Genomic DNA, 19,919 nt, shown 5'->3' with positions numbered 1-19,919 from the left:
TAACTGTATAGCGTGACACATTACACATACGAACATTTGGATTTATCATTGCATATAGACATATCTATTTATCTATCTATCTATACTGTATATATATATATATATATATATATATATATTTGGTGACCAAAAGTTTGGAATAATGTACAGATTTTGCTCTTATGGAAAGAAATTGGTACTTTTATTCACCAAAGTGGCATTCAGCTGATCACAGTGTATAGTCAGGACATTAATAACATGAAAAATTACTATTACGATTTGAAAGAAAATGTTCAGAACTTCTTAAACTACTTCAAAGAGTTCTCATCAAAAAAATCCTCCAAGTGCAGCAATGACAGCTTTGCAGATCCTTGGCATTCTAGCTGTCAGTTTGTCCAGATACTCAGGTGACATTTCACCCCACGCTTCCTGTAGCACTTGCCATAGATGTGGCTGTCTTGTCGGGCACTTCTCACGCACCTTACAGTCTAGCTGATCCCACAAAAGCTCAATGAGGTTAAGATCCATAACACTCTTTTCCAATTATCTGTTGTCCAATGTCTGTTTCTTTGCACACTCTAACCTTATCTTTTTTCTTTTTTTTTTCTGTTTCAAAAGTGGCTTTTTCTTTGCAATTCTTCCAATAAGGCCTGCACGCCTGAGTCTTCTCTTTACTGTTGTACATGAAACTGGTGTTGAGCGGGTAGAATTCAATGAAGCTAAACTGAGGACATGTGAGGTGTCTGTTTCTCAAACTAGAGACTCTGATGTACTTATCCTCTTGTTTAGTTGTACATCTGGCCTTCCACATCTCTTTCTGTCCTTGTTAGAGCCAGTTGTCCTTTGCCTTTGAAGACTGTAGTGTACACCTTTGTATGAAATCTTCAGTTTTGTGGCAATTTCAAGCATTGTATAGCCTTCATTCCTCAAAACAATGATTGACTGACAAGTTTCTAGAGAAAGCTTTTTGCCATTTTTGACCTAATATTGACCTTAAGACATGCCAGTCTATTGCATACTGTGGCAACTCAAAAACAAACACAAAGACAATGTTAAGCTTCATTTAATGAACCAAACAGCTTTCAGCTGTGTTTGATATAATGGCAAGTGATTTTCTAGTACCAAATTAGCCATTTAGCATGATTACTCAAGGATAAGGTTTTGGAGTGATGGCTGCTGGAAATGGGGCCTGTCTAGATTTGATAAAAAATGTCATTTTTCAAATAGTGATGGTGCTGTTTTTTTACATCAGTAATGTCCTGATTATACTTTGTGATCAGTTGAATGCCACTTTGGTGAATTAAAGTACCAGTTTCCAATATATATATACACTTCTGTTACTGTTTCAAAAATTGTGAGAAATGTATTACAAACAAATGCATTTTTAAGACAATAATAATAATTTTCACTTAAATATGCTTTACATTCATGCCAAACTGTAACTCCTCAAAGATTAAAAACATTTTTTTAACTATACTGTCAATCAGTATTTTATGAATGCGCCTCATCTGGGCCTATTTCTCAAGCTATCTTGACGGTGGCCACAGTACGTAAAGGGGCGTGCGCTTGTGTTTCAATGTCGGACAAACATGCTTTTGGCAGTGCGCGACGTCACTTGAACGCCCCGCGATGGTGAGAGGCAGAACACACATAAGGTCTCAATGCTCAACCAGAGGAAGAGCGAGAACACGCGCTCACAGCCAGTCTAAATCTATCACCCCATTCAGCATAGCAGTGGTAAGAGCTTCTAATGTCACACTGACTGTAACTTAAGAGTTTAAGAATGGGGTGAGTGATATTTTTCTGCATTAGCTTCGTATTTTTCGGGGCGGTATGTATTTCGTATGGCGGGTTTCCACATGTGAAGCGGGCATAATAATAACCCATTGATCAATCTGTTATAAAATTGCAAAATGATTCTTTACCATCATTCCAGAAGTTCAGATTGAACATTTAAAGCACAGTTGTGGTCATCAGTGTTGTTGTACACACTTTGTGACTTGGGCCTTAACGGGGTGCACTTATAGATTAGAGAGATGTACAAATCTTTATATTATTTGTAAGTCATCAGATGTTACGTAGTCTTATAATAGTTTATAAATATTGGAAAGTGAAAGAGGTCTTATTGAGGACGAAACAAGCCCTTTGTCACGGGCCTTTGTATCATCATTCTCCATTTCAAAACTCGATCGAAAGGATGCTCTGTTTTTTTCTTGTGTGTTTTAAAGGGTTTCATTGAGACTTGTGGGCAGGTTGTATCGGCTGTCCTGTTGGATACCGTGTGTCGCGCGGTGTGTTGTTTGTATTGCAGCGCGAGTGCAGTTTCTCAGCTAGCATGGCAGCAGAGCTCCTCTATCGCACGACCGCGATCAAAGCCAACGAGACTCAAAACAACACGTTATCAATCTCTGAACACAAAATATGCTATAGACTGGTGATAGCGAATGATCGGAAATATACTTTATTTTCTGTTCTGGGTAAAAAAAATTATAGGCCATCTGGCGTATGGCGGGGTTTTGTGAACTCAGTCGGAGCAGCCTACTGGCATTGCAGTGCTTCAAATACGCCACACATCTGCTTTTCATACGCTATTTTTTATGGCTATAAACGGCGTGAAGTCACCATAAACTTACATTGATATAGGTTCGTATAACGTATGTTAGTTTACTTTGACTAAGCCTGGGGTTTTGTGGGCTGGAAATTTCCCTTCATTGGAGTACCATTTCTTTTCCATCCAGGGATAATTGCTCACTAAAATGTTTTCTTTAACATGTCCAAAAATGAAAATTCTCTCAGCATTTACTCACCCTCAAGCCATCCAAGAAGTGTAAGACTTACCTTCTTTTGCTAAACACAAAAGATTTTTAGAAGAATATCTCAGCTCTTTAGGTCCTCACAATGCAAGTGAATGGTGACCAGATTTTTGAAGCTGAAAAAGCACAAAGGCAGCATAAAAGTAATCTGTTAGACTCCAGTAGTTAAATCCATGTCTTCTGAAGCGATATGATAGTTGTCGGTGAGAAAAAGATCAATATTTAAGTCGTTTTTATTTTTACTATTAATTCTCCTGCTTGCCCAGTAGGTGGCGATATGCACGAAGCATGTGAATCGCCAAAACAAAAGAAGTGAAAGTGGACATTTACAGTAAAAAAGGGACTGAAATATTTATCTGTTTTTCACCCACACCGATCCTATCTATCCTACCTATCATTCTTTTATGCTACCTTTATTTGCTTTCTGAGCTTCAAATTGTTGGTACCCATTCACTTGCATTGTGAGGACCCACAGAGCTATCTTCTAAAAATGTTTGTTTGTGTTCTGCAAAAGAAAGTCATACACATCTGAGATGGCATGAGGGTGAGTAAATTATGAGGGAATTTTCATTTTTGGGTGAACTATCCCTTTAACTGTAGATGCATCTCTTTAATTCTTGAGGGAAAAATTGTCACTTTTTATTTGCAATTTTTTTAGGACCATCTCTGTGCACTTCATGCTAGTTGTTTGATTTTTAGGAGAATGTGATCCCAAACAACTTTTAATCGGTGTATTGGAATTTCATAAACGCACTGAAATACAAACATCTGGTTGATGTCACCCTTTCAAGGCAATGATCACTTTTTATTACCACAAAGTACTTCAATGACAGACAGATGCAGGAAATGAGTTTCAGAAATGTTATAAAAAATGCTTGCATGCATTTTAGCCAACTGTTGCTCTGTAGACATGCACACAGCTTCGAGAGCTCTGCACAGATCTGAGCCACAAAAATGGTCTTCCTCCCTGTAGAGTGCAGTTCAATTGAATATTTTTATTCTCAAAAACAGGATAGGTGGAGTGTGAAAGCTGGTCATGTCAGGACAGAGAAAAGGAGATTCAGCACGTCTTCGAAAATGTGCCTTTTGTAGAACGAACCGAGACAAAGAGTGTGGACAATTACTGGTATCAGAGAACCACAGGGTGGCAGCCCACCACAAGTGCATGGTGAGGGAGCTGTCTGTCAAGTCAGATGCTTGAAAACCTAGTACATACATTTACCTAGTACGATACATTTAGTGCAAAATCTGTTGTGCTCTCTCCATAATATTGTATCCAATTGATGCTTTTATAGTATAACTTGTAGTATTTGTTTTCTGACATTTCTTTTTTACTATGATTGTTTTACTCAGCTTTTCTCCTCAGCACTGGTAACATCTCATTCAGACAGTGAAAACATTGGAGGCTTTTCCATTGAAGATGTGAAGAAGGAGATAAAGAGAGGAAATAAATTAGTAAGCATCCAAACCAACAGACCTCACAAAATTCAAATGTTCCGTTAAGTTATATATAGATAATCATTTTGAAAATGTATATCAGGAACATAAAATTGAACGTCTGCTTGGTGTTTCCTCCTTACCTGCTTATTTCCTGTACAGATGTGCTCTTCCTGTCACCGGCCCGGGGCAACCATTGGCTGTGATGTCAAGACATGCCGGCGAACATACCACTACTATTGCGCTCTTTGGGACAAGGCTCAGACCAAGGAGAATCCCTCCCAAGGCATCTACCTGTAAGCATTATGGGCATAGAGAGAATGAAACTGAATCAAATGTAAAAGTTTAAAGGGATATTTCACCCAAAAATGAAAATTCTCTCATTTACTCACACTCATGAAATCCCAGGTGTGTATGACTTACTTTCTTCACTAGAGCACATTTGAAGAAAAATGGAAAAATATCTCTGCTCAGTAGGTCCTTAAAATGCAAGTGAATTTCTATTCTGAAGCTCCAGAAATCACAGTCAGCATAAACTTCATCCATATGACACCAGCTGTTAAATTAATGTATTCTAAAGCAACACAATTACTTTTGTTCTGAAAATGATAAATATTTAATGCTTCTGGTGAGCAGCAGTATTCACATGTGACGTAATTGCATTGGTATTTGAAACGCGAGAACTGACGTACGTGTGTCACAGCCGGAAGAGCTGCACTGTTTACAAATGAGAAGGAATGCTGTACAGTAGCTTCGTTGGTTTTGGTTTAGATATGTATTGATCTGTTTCTTTACTCAAAATTGTACGTTTGTGTGCTCATCCTGGATGTCTCAACCGAGTGGAGAATGTGAGATTACATCTGTATCCATGGCAACACGAATACGTCAAACGAGAGACTGCTTGGACTCCACCCTCTCATGAAGCGTTGGAGTATAGTTAAAAAGTACTTGTATATTGACATTTTTTCACACCAAAAGCGATTGTGTCGCTTTAGAAGACATTAACCACTGGAGTTGTATCAATGACATTTATGCTGACTGTCTGTGATTTTTAGAGCTTTAAAAGAGAAATCTCCATTCACTCGCATTTTAAGGGCCTACTGAGCTAAGATATTTTTCTATTTTTCTTCAAATGTGTTCTGGTGAAGAAAGTAAGTCATACACACATGGGATATCATGAGGGTGCGTAAATAATGAGATCATTTTCATTTTTGGGTGAACTATCCCTTTAAGAATCTGTCATTAACACACATCGGTTAACCACTATTCTAAATATTGGGGGGACCTGGCCCCCTTAATGTCTTTGGTTATGGCCCTGGATAATCTTGCATAGCATATAAACCAGATGCAATTGTATAATGAACTATATGGCAATTATTTATTTTCTTTTTTGCAAATTAGTGTTTACTGTCGCAAACACAGAGATGCCTCTCGAGATGCAAGTGATGGTAAATAGTTCTCTATTTTTTTCACAAGAGTGCTTTGTTTAATGTTGAACACTTGTCTGCTTGTGAAACTTGCCATTTCTTTTTTTAGTGATTTACTCTTTACTGTCAGATGAACAGGGAGTTGCAGCTAATGACTCGGATTCATCTCCGCCAAGGAGCAGGGGTAGGGGGCGTTTTGAAAAAAGCAGAATCAAAGGTGTGTCGCGAGGACAGTCAGATGACACTCGATCCACTTCTTCACAAGGCAATGATGACACAGAGAGCTCCTCACAAGTAAGCACAGTTTTTTTTTTTTTTAACATTTTTTTTATATTTATCCATTATGGGACTACAGGATACAGACAAATTTTTTTTAATTCTTTCAAGTTGTTGCTACAGAATTAAATGTTTTGCCAGTGGCTGAGAACTAGCATATGCTAATTGTCCTGTGGATGTGTGTGCTACAGCGAGACCGGTCACCTCTGAGAGGCAGCCCGAGTGATTCAGGCCTTCGCTGTGGCTTCTGCCATGCTGGTGAGGAAGAGAATGAAACGCGGGGTGTGCTCCACTCTGACAATGCAAAGAAGGTTGCCGCACACTACAAATGCATGGTGAGGATTCTTAAATCTTGACAAAAGTCAACAATGGGTCACTGTTATGAAAAAGCCTCCATATAATGGATTTTAGCTGTGTTTGAAGGACTTGTTTATTATTATTTTTTTATTTGGGGGTCTGCTATTTGGACATCCGGCTTTTAGTGGAGTGGGCGCAGCCGATAAGGGAGTGTCCATTTCTAACTATTTAAGGAAATGTTCTTACTATTTTTTTTTTAATGTACTTTTAACTCTTGTTCTTTATTAATGATTTAATAAAATTACAAATGAGGCAAGAGTTAGTTTATGTGAAATGATTTGTTCTATTTAGAAAAGGTGGCAAAATGAGTAAAAAAAAAAAAAAAAAAGCCATTAAGCCATTTAAGGATTTTAATAGGGCCCAAGCACAGAAATCGCAGAGGCCCTATTTTTCTTCTAAGGATTATTAGGGCCCAAGCACTCTGTAGCGCCCCCTTTAAAATGGGCATGTAAGACGGCATCTGTTGCACCCCCATTTTCCCAACAAGAAGTCAGCCATTTTGGATTTTCTGAAAATCGCAAGCTCTGAACTTTTAAATACTCCTCCTAGGGGATTCCTGTGACTGGCACCAAATCTGTGCAACATTATGCCAACACACTGTAGATGTTAAATTGCGAACGGATTTTTGGTATTTTGAACGGTGTTGCCATGGCGAAGCAATACATTTATTGTGAAAAATGGGAAACAGGAAGTGTCATATCTTCTGATTGCAATGTGTGATTTAGATCAAAATTGAGATGTATGTTTAGTATTGGGGGCTAATCACATGGATTTGACTATTTTGGGTCACGGTCATAGTGCCACCACTTGGCAGCAGTAAGTGTGGCTCTTACAATAGACTTTAAAATAGTCGTCTTATATTTACTCAAATTGCTTAAAAATTGTTTAGAATAATGCCAAATGCATGTGTCCGCCTTGCATTGTTATATATTTTTTTATTTATTTTTGTATTCCCTTTTCTCCCCAATTCCTACTACTTAGTAGGTCCTCGTGGTTGTTGCGGTTGCTCACCTCAAATCCGGGTGGTGGAGGGCAAGTCTTAGTTGCCTCCGCTTCTGAGACTTGTCAATCCGCGCATATTATCACATGGCTCATTGTGCATGACACTGCGGAGACTCCCAGCATGTGGAGGCTCTATATATATATATATATATATATATATTTATTTATTTTAAGTAAATATTTATTTATTTTTAATTGATGCTCAAACACTGCTTTAATTGCACAATTTCCCCCTCTGGACTTTTAACAATAAATGGCAATTTTGGAATGACATCCAGCCATCTGCTTCTGCTCCTGTGTCATTCTCTATAGCTGGATTTACATCCAAATGTCTTGCATTTAAGGGCATTTCTAAACGTTTGACTAAAAAAAAATGCAACGTAATATGCGTTTCATCCACATTATCTTGAGGTAGCCCGCCTTATGATGGAGCAGCTGAATTACCTCTTTGCTTTGGGCAGAGTTGTTTACGTGGTATTGGAGCAATTGCACATCGTTTTATTAAATGCTGCCAGGAGACGCCACAGAATGAGTGTACAGGTGCATCTTGATAAATTAGAATGTCGTGGAAAAGTTCATTTATTTCAGTAATTCAACTCAAATTGTGAAACTCGTGTATTAAATAAATTCAATGCACACAGACTGAAGTAGTTTAAGTCTTTGGTTCTTTTAATTGTGATGATTTTGGCTCACATTTAACAAAAACCCACCAATTCACTATCTCAAAAAATTAGAATATGGTGACATGCCAATCAGCTAATCAGCTCAAAACACCTGCAAAGGTTTCCTGAGCCTTCAAAATGGTCTCTCAGTTTGGTTCATTAGGCTACACAATCATGGGGAAGACTGCTGATCTGACAGTTGTCCAGAAGACAATCATTGACACCCTTCACAAGGAGGGTAAGCCACAAACATTCATTGTCAAAGAAGCTGGCTGTTCACAGAGTGCTGTATCCAAGCATGTTAACAGAAAGTTGAGTGGAAGGAAAAAGTGTGGAAGAAAAAGATGCACAACCAACTGAGAGAACCGCTGCCTTATGATTGTCCAGCAAAATCGATTCAAGAATTTGGGTGAACTTCACAAGGAATGGACTGAGGCTGGGGTCAAGGCATCAAAAGCCACCACACACAGACATGTCAAGGAATTTGGCTACAGTTGTCGTATTCCTCTTGTTAAGCCACTCCTGAACCACAGACAACGTCAGAGGCGTCTTACCTGGGCTAAGGAGAAGAAGAACTGGACTGTTGCCCAGTGGTCCAAAGTCCTCTTTTCAGATGAGAGCAAGTTTTGTATTTCATTTGGAAACCAAGGTCCTAGAGTCTGGAGGAAGGGTGGAGAAGCTCATAGCCCAAGTTGCTTGAAGTCCAGTGTTAAGTTTCCACAGTCTGTGATGATTTGGGGTGCAATGTCATCTGCTGGTGTTGGTCCATTGTGTTTTTTGAAAACCAAAGTCACTGCACCCGTTTACCAAGAAATTTTGGAGCACTTCATGCTTCCTTCTGCTGACCAGCTTTTCAAAGATGCTGATTTCATTTTCCAGCAGGATTTGGCACCTGCCCACACTGCCAAAAGCACCAAAAGTTGGTTAAATGACCATGGTGTTGGTGCACTTGACTGGCCAGCAAACTCACCAGACCCGAACCCCATAGAGAATCTATGGGGTATTGTCAAGAGGAAAATGAGAAACAAGAGACCAAAAAATGCAGATGAGCTGAAGGCCACTGTCAAAGAAACCTGGGCTTCCATATCACCTCAGCAATGCCACAAACTGATCACCTCCATGCCACGCCGAATTGAGGCAGTAATTAAAGCAAAAGGAGCCCCTACCAAGTATTGAGTATATATACAGTAAATGAACATACTTTCCAGAAGGCCAACAATTCACCAAAAATGTTTTTTTTTTATTGGTCTTATGATGTATTCAAATTTTGAGATGGTGAATTGGTGGGTTTTTGTTAAATGTGAGCCAAAATCATCACTATTTAAAAGAACCAAAGACTTAAACTACTTCAGTCTGTGTGCATTGAATTTATTTAATACACGAGTTTCACAATTTGAGTTGAATTACTGAAATAAATGTACTTTTCCACGACATTCTAATTTATTGAGATGCACCTGTATATCTCATATAATGAGAGCTAAAGTGGTTGCTATGCTCATGCACCGTCAACCTCCATATACTATATGTGGGAGCACCTGCATTCAAAAAGGGATGTGCAAAACTACCAATTTTCATAATCGACTAGTCAGATGGTTGTTTAAATGACTAGTTGTCTAATCGTATTAAGGATAATAGGCTTTATGTTCATGTGACCCCATTCAGACACAATTTAGAGGGACATACAGATGCTAAGCGTAGCACTTCAACATGGTAACTAAAGGATATTCAACAAAAATACAGGCTAAATTACTTTAACATCTTATTGCACAAAACTATCAATGTAAGAGAAGTAAGAAATAAGAAAGGCTCCAATACAGAGCAGCACAAAACTGCTTATGCACATCCTGAACGCAGAATGACACTCTTCAATGTAAACTGAGTCCTTCAGGACGATCCTCGCTGTGCATTCCAAAGTGCAGAACTGCAAGATAATATTGCGGATACACATCTAGTTCATGACATCAGGTATTTTAACCTTTTTTTTTATTTTTTTTTTATTTTTTTAACTGCAAATATATATTTATTTAAGCAGTGTCAGACAAAATCAGCTAAAGACTTTAATATCTTCAAAGCACCTCACAAAAAGGGGAACATTAATAACAGAGGACTTAATGTCCGACAGTGATCGTCTAGTAAAGTATTGTTGATGCAGTGCTTTTATGGCTGAAACAGCAAAGGTGCTTAAATGGACTAAACTTAATGTATTAAAGAGACAAAACTTCTTGCAGAGGTTTTACTGTGCTGACTTATTCACTTTTAAGCACAGCAAGCTATAATAATGCAAAAATGCTCTCCAAGAAGTTGCATCTCTCAAGTAATTAGAGAATTGTATCTCCCATTAAAACCACCACTAAAATATGAATGTTAGTAGTTGACCCCACTAATCGACTAGTCAGTTGTTGATGACACCGTGACACATCCCTAGTGAGGTCCCACTTTAACAACCAGCTGTGGGTTAAACACTTCCGAATGTCAAGAGCTATGTTTGAAGAAATGCTATGTTGTGAGGACTGAGGAGTGGAAACATGTACACAAATGTTCAAAACACATAATTTTGCTGAAACTGTTTCCATCTCCTTAATGCGCATTTTGACTTGTGCAAAACTCGAGAAAATTCACCCCTGCATCGCGTATAAACTTTTACATTAAGTGAATTTTGAGAGTTTATATGCACAGCATGTGGTTCCATTCAGGTTTTTTTTAAGCACAAATTTAAAATTCACATAAAAATAGTTAGATGGAAACCCAGCATTGTGACCACCTTGGTCTCTATCACGGTCACATCTGAACATCACATACTAGACATTTTAACAATTTTGATAAACCAAATTGAAACCACTCACCGAGCACTTTTATTAGTAACACTATGGTCCTAATGAAGTGCCCACCATGGTCTTCTGCTGTTGTAGCCCATCCTTCTCAAAGTTCGATGTGTTGTGCATTCTGAGATGCTATTCTACTCACTACAATTGTACAGAGTGGTTATCTGAGTAACCATAGCCTTTCTGTCAGCTCAAACCAGTCTGGGCAGTGTTTCCCAAAAACACTGCAAGCTTATGTTGATCATAGAGACCATTGGCAGCAATAGTTTTTTCGATCTACTTAGACCTGCAGTGCTTTTGGGAAATGCATCCCAGGCCATTCTTCATTGACCTCTCTCATCAACAAAGCATTTCCATCCACAGAACTGAGCAGGGGTCAGCAACCTTTTTGACATGGAGTACCATTTTTTTATTTTCCTGGTCAGTGGCTGTGCTGAAAAAGTTGTGCAAACCTGATGATCGATATAATCATGATCCTGCATTTGAATTTTCACAGAGAAACTTAAGTGCTTTAATGAAAGAAAACCTGTCCTTTTGTACAAAATGAGTTAACACAGTTAATGTCACAAATTTGCTTATTTGATTACTGATCACGAAATTGTGTGGAATCTTAAATGTTTCTTATGTCATTGTAATCATGTAATCACTAGCACGCAAGCAACAGCAAGTGAGGAGCAGGCTATTTTATTTATATGAAGTTTTCTTGCACCTGCATTCCAATCTACATCTTGATGTAATCCTTCATGATCACGCAGCGTTTTCATCAGCTGAATGGGAGACTAAACTTTTTAAAGTGTGACGAGACTCGCGCTGCACGTGCAAGACATTCGCACATCGCAAGCCGATCAACTGTTTAGCCATTTTCGGTGAATCTCGCCTGCAAAATCCTAAAAAAAATTCCAGGTTTAATTTATATTTTGAATGGACTCAGATTTTTGAACCACACAATGTGAATTCATGTTTTCTCTTTTAATCGTTTAATGTAATTGAGTGTGACTATGGTTTAAGGAGGGTGTACCTGGGGGGCCTGGGTAGCTCAGTGGTAAAAGACGCTGGCTACCACCCCTGGAGTCCCAGGGTATGCTGAGTGACTCCAGCCAGGTCTCCTATGCAACCAAATTGGCCCGGTTGCTAGGGAGGGTGGAGTCACATGGGGTAACCACCTCGTGCTCGGTGGGGCGTGTGGTGAGTTGAGTGTGGAATGCCGCAGTGGATAGCGTGAAGCCTCCACACGCACTATGTCTCCGTGGCAACGCGCTCAACAAGCCACGTGATAAGATGCACGGGTTGACTGTCTCGGACGCGGAGGCAACTGGGATTCGTCCTCTGCCACCCGGATTGAGGCGAATCACTACGTGACCACGAGGACTTAAAAGCACATTGGGAATTGGGCATTCCAAATTGTGAGAAAAAAAGGAGGGTGTACCTGTATGCTGGGTTGGAAATCTCAAGGATTAATAATGGTGTTTTGCTTATTACATCACGTGTTCTGAAAACAGAAAGAAACAAATGAAACACGGAATGTATGCTGTCATCCGTGCAGCCTGACCGAAGCAAAGCGAGCACATTTACTCGCATGAAGCGCTGCCGGATCGTTATGCGTGAATGTCTTGCACATGGCGCACAAGTCTCGTCACACTTTAATAGCTTTTAGCCTCCCATTCAGCTGAATATTTGCAGCGTGATCATAAGGAAGGATTACATGAAGATGTAGATTGGAATGCTGGTGCAGAATTTATATAAATAAAATGGTCTACTCTCACCGTTGCTGGCGTGCCAGTGATTACCCCTCCGCGTGCCAATGCTGGCACACGTGTCATAAATTGCCGACCCCTGCTCTAGAGACTGTTGTGCTTGAAAATCCCAGGAGATCAGCAGTTACAGAAATACTGAAACCAGCCCATCTGGCACGAACAATCATGCCACGGTCAAACTTACTGATCACATTTTTTCCACATTCTGATTGTTAATGTGAACATTAACTGAAGCTACTGACCTGCATCTGTTTGATTCATCCTGTTCCACTTAACCTGATTTTGTTTTGTCTGCTTTTGTCACAGCTTTTTTCTTCTGGAACCGTCCAGCTAACTACCACCTCACGTGCCGAATTTGGTAACTTCGACATTAAAACGGTTATCCAGGAAATAAAGAGAGGAAAAAGAATGGTGAGATTTTCTGTTTTGGACAGTTACACTAATGGTTGTCCAGGGTCTGTATTTTGCCAGAGCCACTATATATTACCATAAGGCAAAACTGAATGCATCATAGAACAATTAAATTAGACAAAATATTTTGTTTACATGTAAGTACAAGTGTAAATTTACACAACAATAGTAAATGTTTCAATGTTTACTTTTGTGTTTAGAATGATTTAGCCTAGGTATATTAATGTATAGATTCATCTAATGTATTTTGTAATGGGTTATTTTAGAAATGCACCCTGTGTGCCCAGCTTGGAGCCACCATTGGATGTGAGATTAAAGCCTGCGTAAAGACCTACCATTATCACTGCGGCCTGCAAGACAAGGCCAAATACATAGAAAATATGGCCAGAGGCATTTATAAGTAAGTTCTATCTATCTATAATGCTTTGTTTACTTGATCAAATATGAGTAATCTGGAAAGTTAATTTTGGCCAGAAGGTTTGTTGACCCTGGACACATGGTCCAGACAGTTCTTACATTCTGTATATCTACTGATGCCATTAGGTCAGATACAGTATCTCTTTTGCAGTATCATGTGAAAATAATGTTGTTTACATTAGGCTATATTGTAAGAATCACAGTGGAAATGACGAAAGGGACGAGGAAGATGAGGAGAGGGAGAGTCGCAGTAGAGAGAGAGCTGCTATTGACAGAGCAGATCCTCAGCCACAGGTCAACGGAAATTAGGTGAGATTCTGCATGTGTATTTTATTAATTGGAAGAAAATTTCAGTGTTATACAAACCATTGTAAATGATAAAGTTATTAATTTGGATTTTAGGTGTTCTTATTAAAGTGTTCATTTTAAAATTAAGAAATAGTAATATGTCTCCGTGGTAACGCGCTCAACAAGCCACGTGATAAGATGCGTGGACTGACGGTCTCGGACGCGGAGGCAACTGAGATTCATCCTCCGCCACCCGGATTGAGGCGAGTCACTACACCACCATGAGGACTTGGAGCGCATTGGAATTGGGCTTTCCAAATTGGGAAGAAAAGGGGAGAGAAAAAAAAGAAATAGTAGGACAGTCTGATCAGTGGATATAAGGATGATTTAAGAACAATTGTGATAATGTCAGTTCCTGTCTTTTTTCTTTTTCTTTTTTTCAGATGATGCATGAAGACTAAAGACACAATAAGATGGGGACAAAATAAATATTTTTGTATAATGCTCAGTTAGAAACTAGGGGCCAGCTCGCAATCTCTGACCATTTCAGTTTTCCTCTCTTTGACAGTATTTCATGGACATTGTGAATGAGAATTTAAGTTCAATATTGATATGTACTGCAGTGTAAACCATAACCTTGCTGGATATGTTGTTTTTAAACTTGTGGTTTAATAATACTTAAAACCATATCACTGGATGGATGGAACAGTTTCATGTACTTGTGCTTGTACCTCCAGTTTACACTTCGGCAAACTGCACTTTGACTGGACCTGCTCTGAAAAGACTGCCCTCTGACTGTTTATGGTCCATCTTCTCTAAACAATGAAGTTTAATAAGCCTTTCAAATTAATTCTCTTTCATGAAACTCTTTACCTCTTTTCTCTCTTGCAACATGTATTATATTTTAATACTATTATATACTCATGAATAATATTAGATATCTGTGGTTTTCTTTGTAGTACGAGTCAGGATTAAAAAAACATTGGCTAACATGCACTTTTTTTACTCACATGGTGGTCATTCTTTCTCTTTATTTATTTTAATACAGACCTGCACATTGCTCACTTGGACACTAGCATTGTCCCACATACAGTATATCACTAACTACAAATGGGTGCTTTGTACTTTCAGTTGTCCATTTGGTGGCAGCCATTCAAAATAAGTTCATTTTAAAAGATGTTTGCTCCAAGCATCAATACATTTAAAATGTGAAATCTGAAAAAGAAACGTTGATACTGTATATTTAAGATTTAATGCCGAACATAGAAATTTGTGTCTGTTAATTTCATATTCAAATGTTTTTTGTTTTTTTTAAAGGAAGTCTTTAAAAAAACAAGGCCCTCAGACTAACATTTTGTGAGCACCTTTAATGGATTAAGGGAACTCTGAAATTAGCTTGTTAAAATGTTTTATTCTGTATTTTTGTATAAATTATAAGTGCTTCTGTGAGTGGGAATGTCATATGATGCAGTAAACTAAGATGAAAACACAGCAATCACTTCAGCATGATGGTTTATAGTTTTGCTATTCTGAACATGACCTCTAAGAGATAACTCGATTTAATTTTAACTATCGGCTTATCAGAATTAAAGGTGCACTTTGTAACATTTTTTGTTTGGGTTATCTTGGACTTACACTGACACCTAGCAGCGTGGATGCAGCATCATTCAAAATCGATGGTTCCCTATCGATTCAGTTCATTCGACATTGCTGTGGAACGCTTTGGGGAATTCCTTCTCAGATGACCTAGTTGAAGCCCTTGTATCATAACGCGAATCTTATAATTGGCAATAGTGTTTGAGCTCTGCCCTTTTAGACACATTTGCCCTATATAAGCGGGTGCTCAATCACCAATTCTTCAGAATTTTCTTGCTTCAAGACCGACATCGTCTTTTCTTGACTACGACAATCATCTCTTCTTGAGCAGCCCTCTCTTCTCCATCGACGGACACCTTCCAGTGGATGGGATTTCCCTGCAGACACATCAGGACATCCTTCACCCGACTCTCAACACCTGCAGTGAATGATTCACCCACCCCCTCTAGTGTTCCGGTAAAGCGTTTCTCTGCCTTGCCGCCGGCATCAGGTTCTTCGCCTCAGCGAGATATCTACCTGCATCCCGCAGTATTTTGGCAGGAGCTGTATCCTTTGATATAAATATATTCTGTCCAAGTGACGTAAAACACTCGATAAAAGAACCGCTTGTAGGTACGCGTCTTTTTAAAAATTTCATATCGCAAGTTTTCCTGTGAGCGACATGTCGCTCTGTCAGACCAACATGAGAGCTGTGTTCGCTGCCTGGCCCGCACTCACGCCGACGCAACTATTATGGGGACAGACTCCCTTCACTGTGAGGATATGAGTCTCAAGATGCTCCACTCTAGTGTTGCCCTCGTTTTGAGTAACGATTCGCCTCATGTGCCCTCCCAACTGCTTCCTCTGTGTGAAATCCCGAGGGACCACACGGGGAAGCACGGTGGGGCCGCAAGGTAGAGATTGAAGAATTCAAGGAGGATCTTGCACCGGTGCAAGCCCCACGAGCCCCTAGATCTTCCCAAGCAGCGTCTTCACCAGTGCAGTACGCACGTCATGACCTCCGGCCCTCTATGAATGAGCACGGTGTTGTTGTATTCGGCGGGTCTGATGGTGATGATGCTGTGTCCCTTGCTACTTCGGACGTGGTAGAATGGTCCACGGAGGTTGTTGCAGCCCCTCCCCCCAACGAGGGTGAGGAGCGTGCACAGGCCACTTACCGAGAGCTTCTTCGCGTCCTCACACGGTGGTTTAGGAGCTCTGTCTCGTGGTCCCCTTCAGAGAGCCAATAAAGTCTAGGTTGGACGAATGGGTCCTGCAGGTCAGCCGCGGCCCCGCAAACTGCACCGTTCTTTCCGGAATTCCACGATGAGCTTGCAAAGACCTGGCGCGTGCCCTATTCTTCTCGCGTCCAGATCGGAGGAGCTGCTGTCCTCACAAAGGTGGACCATGCTGAGGAAATGGATATGCTAAGCTTCCCCCTATTAAAGAGGCGGTTGCAGCTCATCTGTACTTCTGCCGCTAAGGGATGGAAATCCTGCACCGCCCACCTATCCAAGCCATGCTGACTGACATCCACACTGGCTGGAAAAGCTTATACAGTGGCAAGTCAGGCTGGCTCGGCGCTGCATAGCATGGCAGTGCTTCAAGCCTGTCAGGCAAAGCTTTCAAAGATGTAGATGAGCAAGGCCCAAATCCTGACATGGTTAAAGAATTCCGCACCACCACAGATCTGGCGCTGCGAGCTACTAAGTTTACCATGCAGGCCATCGGAAAAGTGATAGGTAATCTGGTGGTTTTGGACCAGCATGTCTGGTTAACGCTCATGGAGATGCGTGATGCTGAGAACGCCGCCCTGCTCGACACCCCTGTCTCCCCTGACGGCCTCTTTGGAAACGCCTTGGAAGGTTTTTCTGAATGCTTTATTGCGGCGCAAAAGGTGAAGCACTTTTTGCCTAAGAGAACTGTTTTCTCTCATCCGCCCTGCTCACGCTCTTCTTCGAGCCAGCGTCCAGAGAAAAACCCACTCCCACCCCCTCAGTGCGGCCAAAAGCCGCCGCTGAGCCATCGGTGAGACCACATAAACCGTGGCCCAAATGGAGGCCTGGCCTGCCTCAGCGCAAACCCTGCACCAAAGGAAAAAGAAACCTCGGGCAGCAGTCGCGTTCCTGTCCGGTGCAACGCCGTGAAGGAGTCTGGAGCCCACCGTTGTTCTTGGCCCAGATCCAAAGAAAGTCCGGCAAGATGCACATGTTGTTCCACTTCCTGCCGAAAGTTCACCGGGGCCGGAATGTTGTACAAAATGTTTTTTGTGTGTTGTTTGCCAATAAAGAGTGTATTAAAAATGAAAAAAGCGCTTGTTGCGACTGCACGAGACACTCATACATTCTCAAAAAGAGGGTTCAATTTCTCTTCACATTTCTCACACCCCACACACTATGCTCAACCACTTCCCTAGAGCACCACTCACCATATCTCCTATAAAGAGCGGATTGATGCACCCGCTGTCTCACCACACAGATGTATGGTGAGCTCTCATGGGTGTCAAACTGGGTGCAGAAAAAAATCGAGCCCGGTTATAAGCTCCAATTTGCACGCCGGCCACCTCGATTCAATGGCAGTATATCAGCCACGGTTCCGTCACAAGATGCGCCGCTTTTACAGGCAGAAATTCGCAATATCTTCACGAAAGACGCAGTAGAGATTGTTCCAGACTGCCAAACTCGCAAAGGGTTTTACAGCCGCTATTTTCTAATTGGTTTCGTCCAATCCTAGATCTGAGACACTTGAATCGCGTGCTTGCAAAACGCCCATTTCAAAATGTTAACTCGGATCTTATCGCACATCTGCCCACAGGACTGGTTTGCGTCGATGGAACTAAAGGACACGTACTTTCACAGGCTGTTCTTGAGATTCACATTCGAGGGAATGACATAGCAATTCAGAGTCTTCCCTTCAGATTGCCTTTGGCCCCATGCACGTTCACGAAATTGGGTCAGATTTTCAGATGGAAAGTGGTGACCTCAGATGCGTCCAACACGGGTCGGGGCGTGCTGTGCGATGGACATTCCGCTTTCGGCAATTAGACGTGTTTGAAACAGGTGTGGCACATCAACTGCTTGGAAATGCTAGCCGACTTCTTGGCTGTGAAGGCTTTCCTTTCCGACATAGTGAATCATCATGTTCTGATTTGGTCAGACAATAAGTCAGTGGTAGCGTACATAAATCGCCAGGGCGACACTCGATCGCTACCAATGATGAGCCTGGTGCAAAGCCTCCTCGCATGGAGCACGCGCCAACTCTCCATGCGTGTGACATGTTCTGGGCCATCTGAACTGCGGAGCGGACTTGCTGTCATGCCAGGGACCGAAGGTGGGGGAATGGAGACTTCATCCTCAGACGGTTCTGAGGATTCAGGAAATGTTCAGAAAAATGGAAGTTGACCTATTCGCCCTGCGGAGACAGCCCACTGTCCTCTTAGGTACTCCATGTCCCAAGCACCACTGCAAATATGCATTTCCACCGGTACATCTCCTTCACTCTGTCATCAACAAAATCGGAGATGACAAGAAAATGGTTCTGTTGGTTGCGCCAAAATGGCCCAACCAGCCACGGTTTCCGGAAATGGAGATATTAGATGGCCCTCCATGGGGAAATACTGCTGAGGAGGGATCTGGCCCATGAACTGAGCACAGTGAACAAGCCTGAATTGGCTCAGTCTGTAATGAACACCATTTTACAGGTTGGAGCGCCGTAAATGCCGTGTGTTTGCGGATTGGTGTTCTTCACGTAGCAAAGACCTAGTGAATTGCTCCATAACAGAGATCCTTACATTCCTTCAAGAGTGGATGGACACAGGTCTTACTCCGTCAGCGCTTAAGGTTTATGTAGAGACCATCTTGGCATTTCACGCCCCAGAGACTGGCTCCTTTATAGGCAGACATGATCTGATCATAACATTCCTTACAGGAGCAAGGAGCTTGAACCCCCCTCGCCCCGCTAAGGTTCAAACATGGGACTTAAATCTGGTGTTGAGGGCGCTCACGTGCCCCCTATTCGAACCATCGAATCTGTTGAGATGCGTGTGCTCTCTCTAAAGACTGCACTGCTGTTGGCTCTGGCCTCAGTCAAACGGGTTGGTGATATACAGGCACTGTCGGTTAACAGTTCATGTCTGGAATTTGGACCGGGGCTTTCGAAAGCCACCATCAAACCCAAATAAGACTATGTGCCTAAGGTGTTTTTCACGCCCTTTAGGGCTCAGATAGTCCATCTACAAGCTTTCTCTTCCCCACTGTCTAATTCGGATGAGGAGCAGTTAGCGCATTTATTATGCCCCGTGCAGGTATTGCACGCGTATGTGGAGCACACCCGCCAGTTTAGACTGTCAGACCAGCTCTTCGTTTGTTATGGAGGATGCACAAAAGGCATGTCCGTCTCCAAGCAAAGGCTCTTTCACTGGATCATTGATGCGATCACCCTCACTTATGACTAGCAGGGCGCGAGATGCCCTATTGGCATAAAAGCGCATTCAACTAGAGGCATGGCCTCTTCATGGGCATGGACAAATGGAGTATCCCTACAAGATATATGCTTTGCAGCAGGATGGTCTTTGAGTCCTCTCTGTCCAGAGAGCTTACTATTCCAACATCCAGCAGGTGAGCCCGAGATCCTTATTACGGGTGGGCTACTTGTTATAATTTTAATAGAGCCAACTGTGTAAGCTGCTATCCAATTACTC

General features: G+C 41.4%; 1 protein-coding gene across 5 annotated transcripts; it reads left to right on the top strand.

Annotated features, from left to right (window-relative positions):
• The first annotated feature begins 1,570 nt into the window (after positions 1–1,570).
• LOC127418269 (PHD finger protein 6-like) lies at positions 1,571–14,641 on the top strand. Of its 5 annotated transcripts, none has more exons than XM_051658781.1 (11): positions 1,571–1,716; positions 3,804–3,960; positions 4,146–4,247; positions 4,392–4,525; positions 5,631–5,677; positions 5,787–5,950; positions 6,124–6,267; positions 12,836–12,940; positions 13,207–13,340; positions 13,540–13,666; positions 14,089–14,641. In XM_051658781.1, exons 2-10 carry the CDS (start codon positions 3,829–3,831, stop codon positions 13,664–13,666), a joined length of 1,089 nt encoding a protein of 362 aa, XP_051514741.1. In that variant the 5' UTR covers positions 1,571–1,716; positions 3,804–3,828; the 3' UTR covers positions 14,089–14,641. The 5 variants fall into 5 exon arrangements, with proteins under 5 accessions (XP_051514741.1, XP_051514739.1, XP_051514743.1 ...); XM_051658779.1 differs by having other exon boundaries at positions 5,766–5,950; XM_051658780.1 differs by having other exon boundaries at positions 1,682–1,767; positions 5,766–5,950.
• Positions 14,642–19,919: the final 5,278 nt, after the last annotated feature.

This window comes from Myxocyprinus asiaticus, chromosome 27, assembly GCF_019703515.2.
Source record: "Myxocyprinus asiaticus isolate MX2 ecotype Aquarium Trade chromosome 27, UBuf_Myxa_2, whole genome shotgun sequence".
Taxonomy (NCBI): domain Eukaryota; kingdom Metazoa; phylum Chordata; class Actinopteri; order Cypriniformes; family Catostomidae; genus Myxocyprinus; species Myxocyprinus asiaticus.
Note: the sequence above shows the minus strand (reverse complement) of the source record. Positions and strands in the feature narration are given on the sequence as shown.

Bases quoted from the DNA above. Each gene is read 5' to 3' on its own strand.
- LOC127418269 (XM_051658779.1), top strand. From the start codon at position 3,829: ATGTCAGGACAGAGAAAAGGAGATTCAGCACGTCTTCGAAAATGTGCC. The intron at 12,941-13,206 runs GTGAGATTTTCT...GGGTTATTTTAG, and splicing joins TAAAGAGAGGAAAAAGAATG to AAATGCACCCTGTGTGCCCA. The intron at 13,341-13,539 runs GTAAGTTCTATC...TGTTTACATTAG, and splicing joins ATGGCCAGAGGCATTTATAA to GCTATATTGTAAGAATCACA.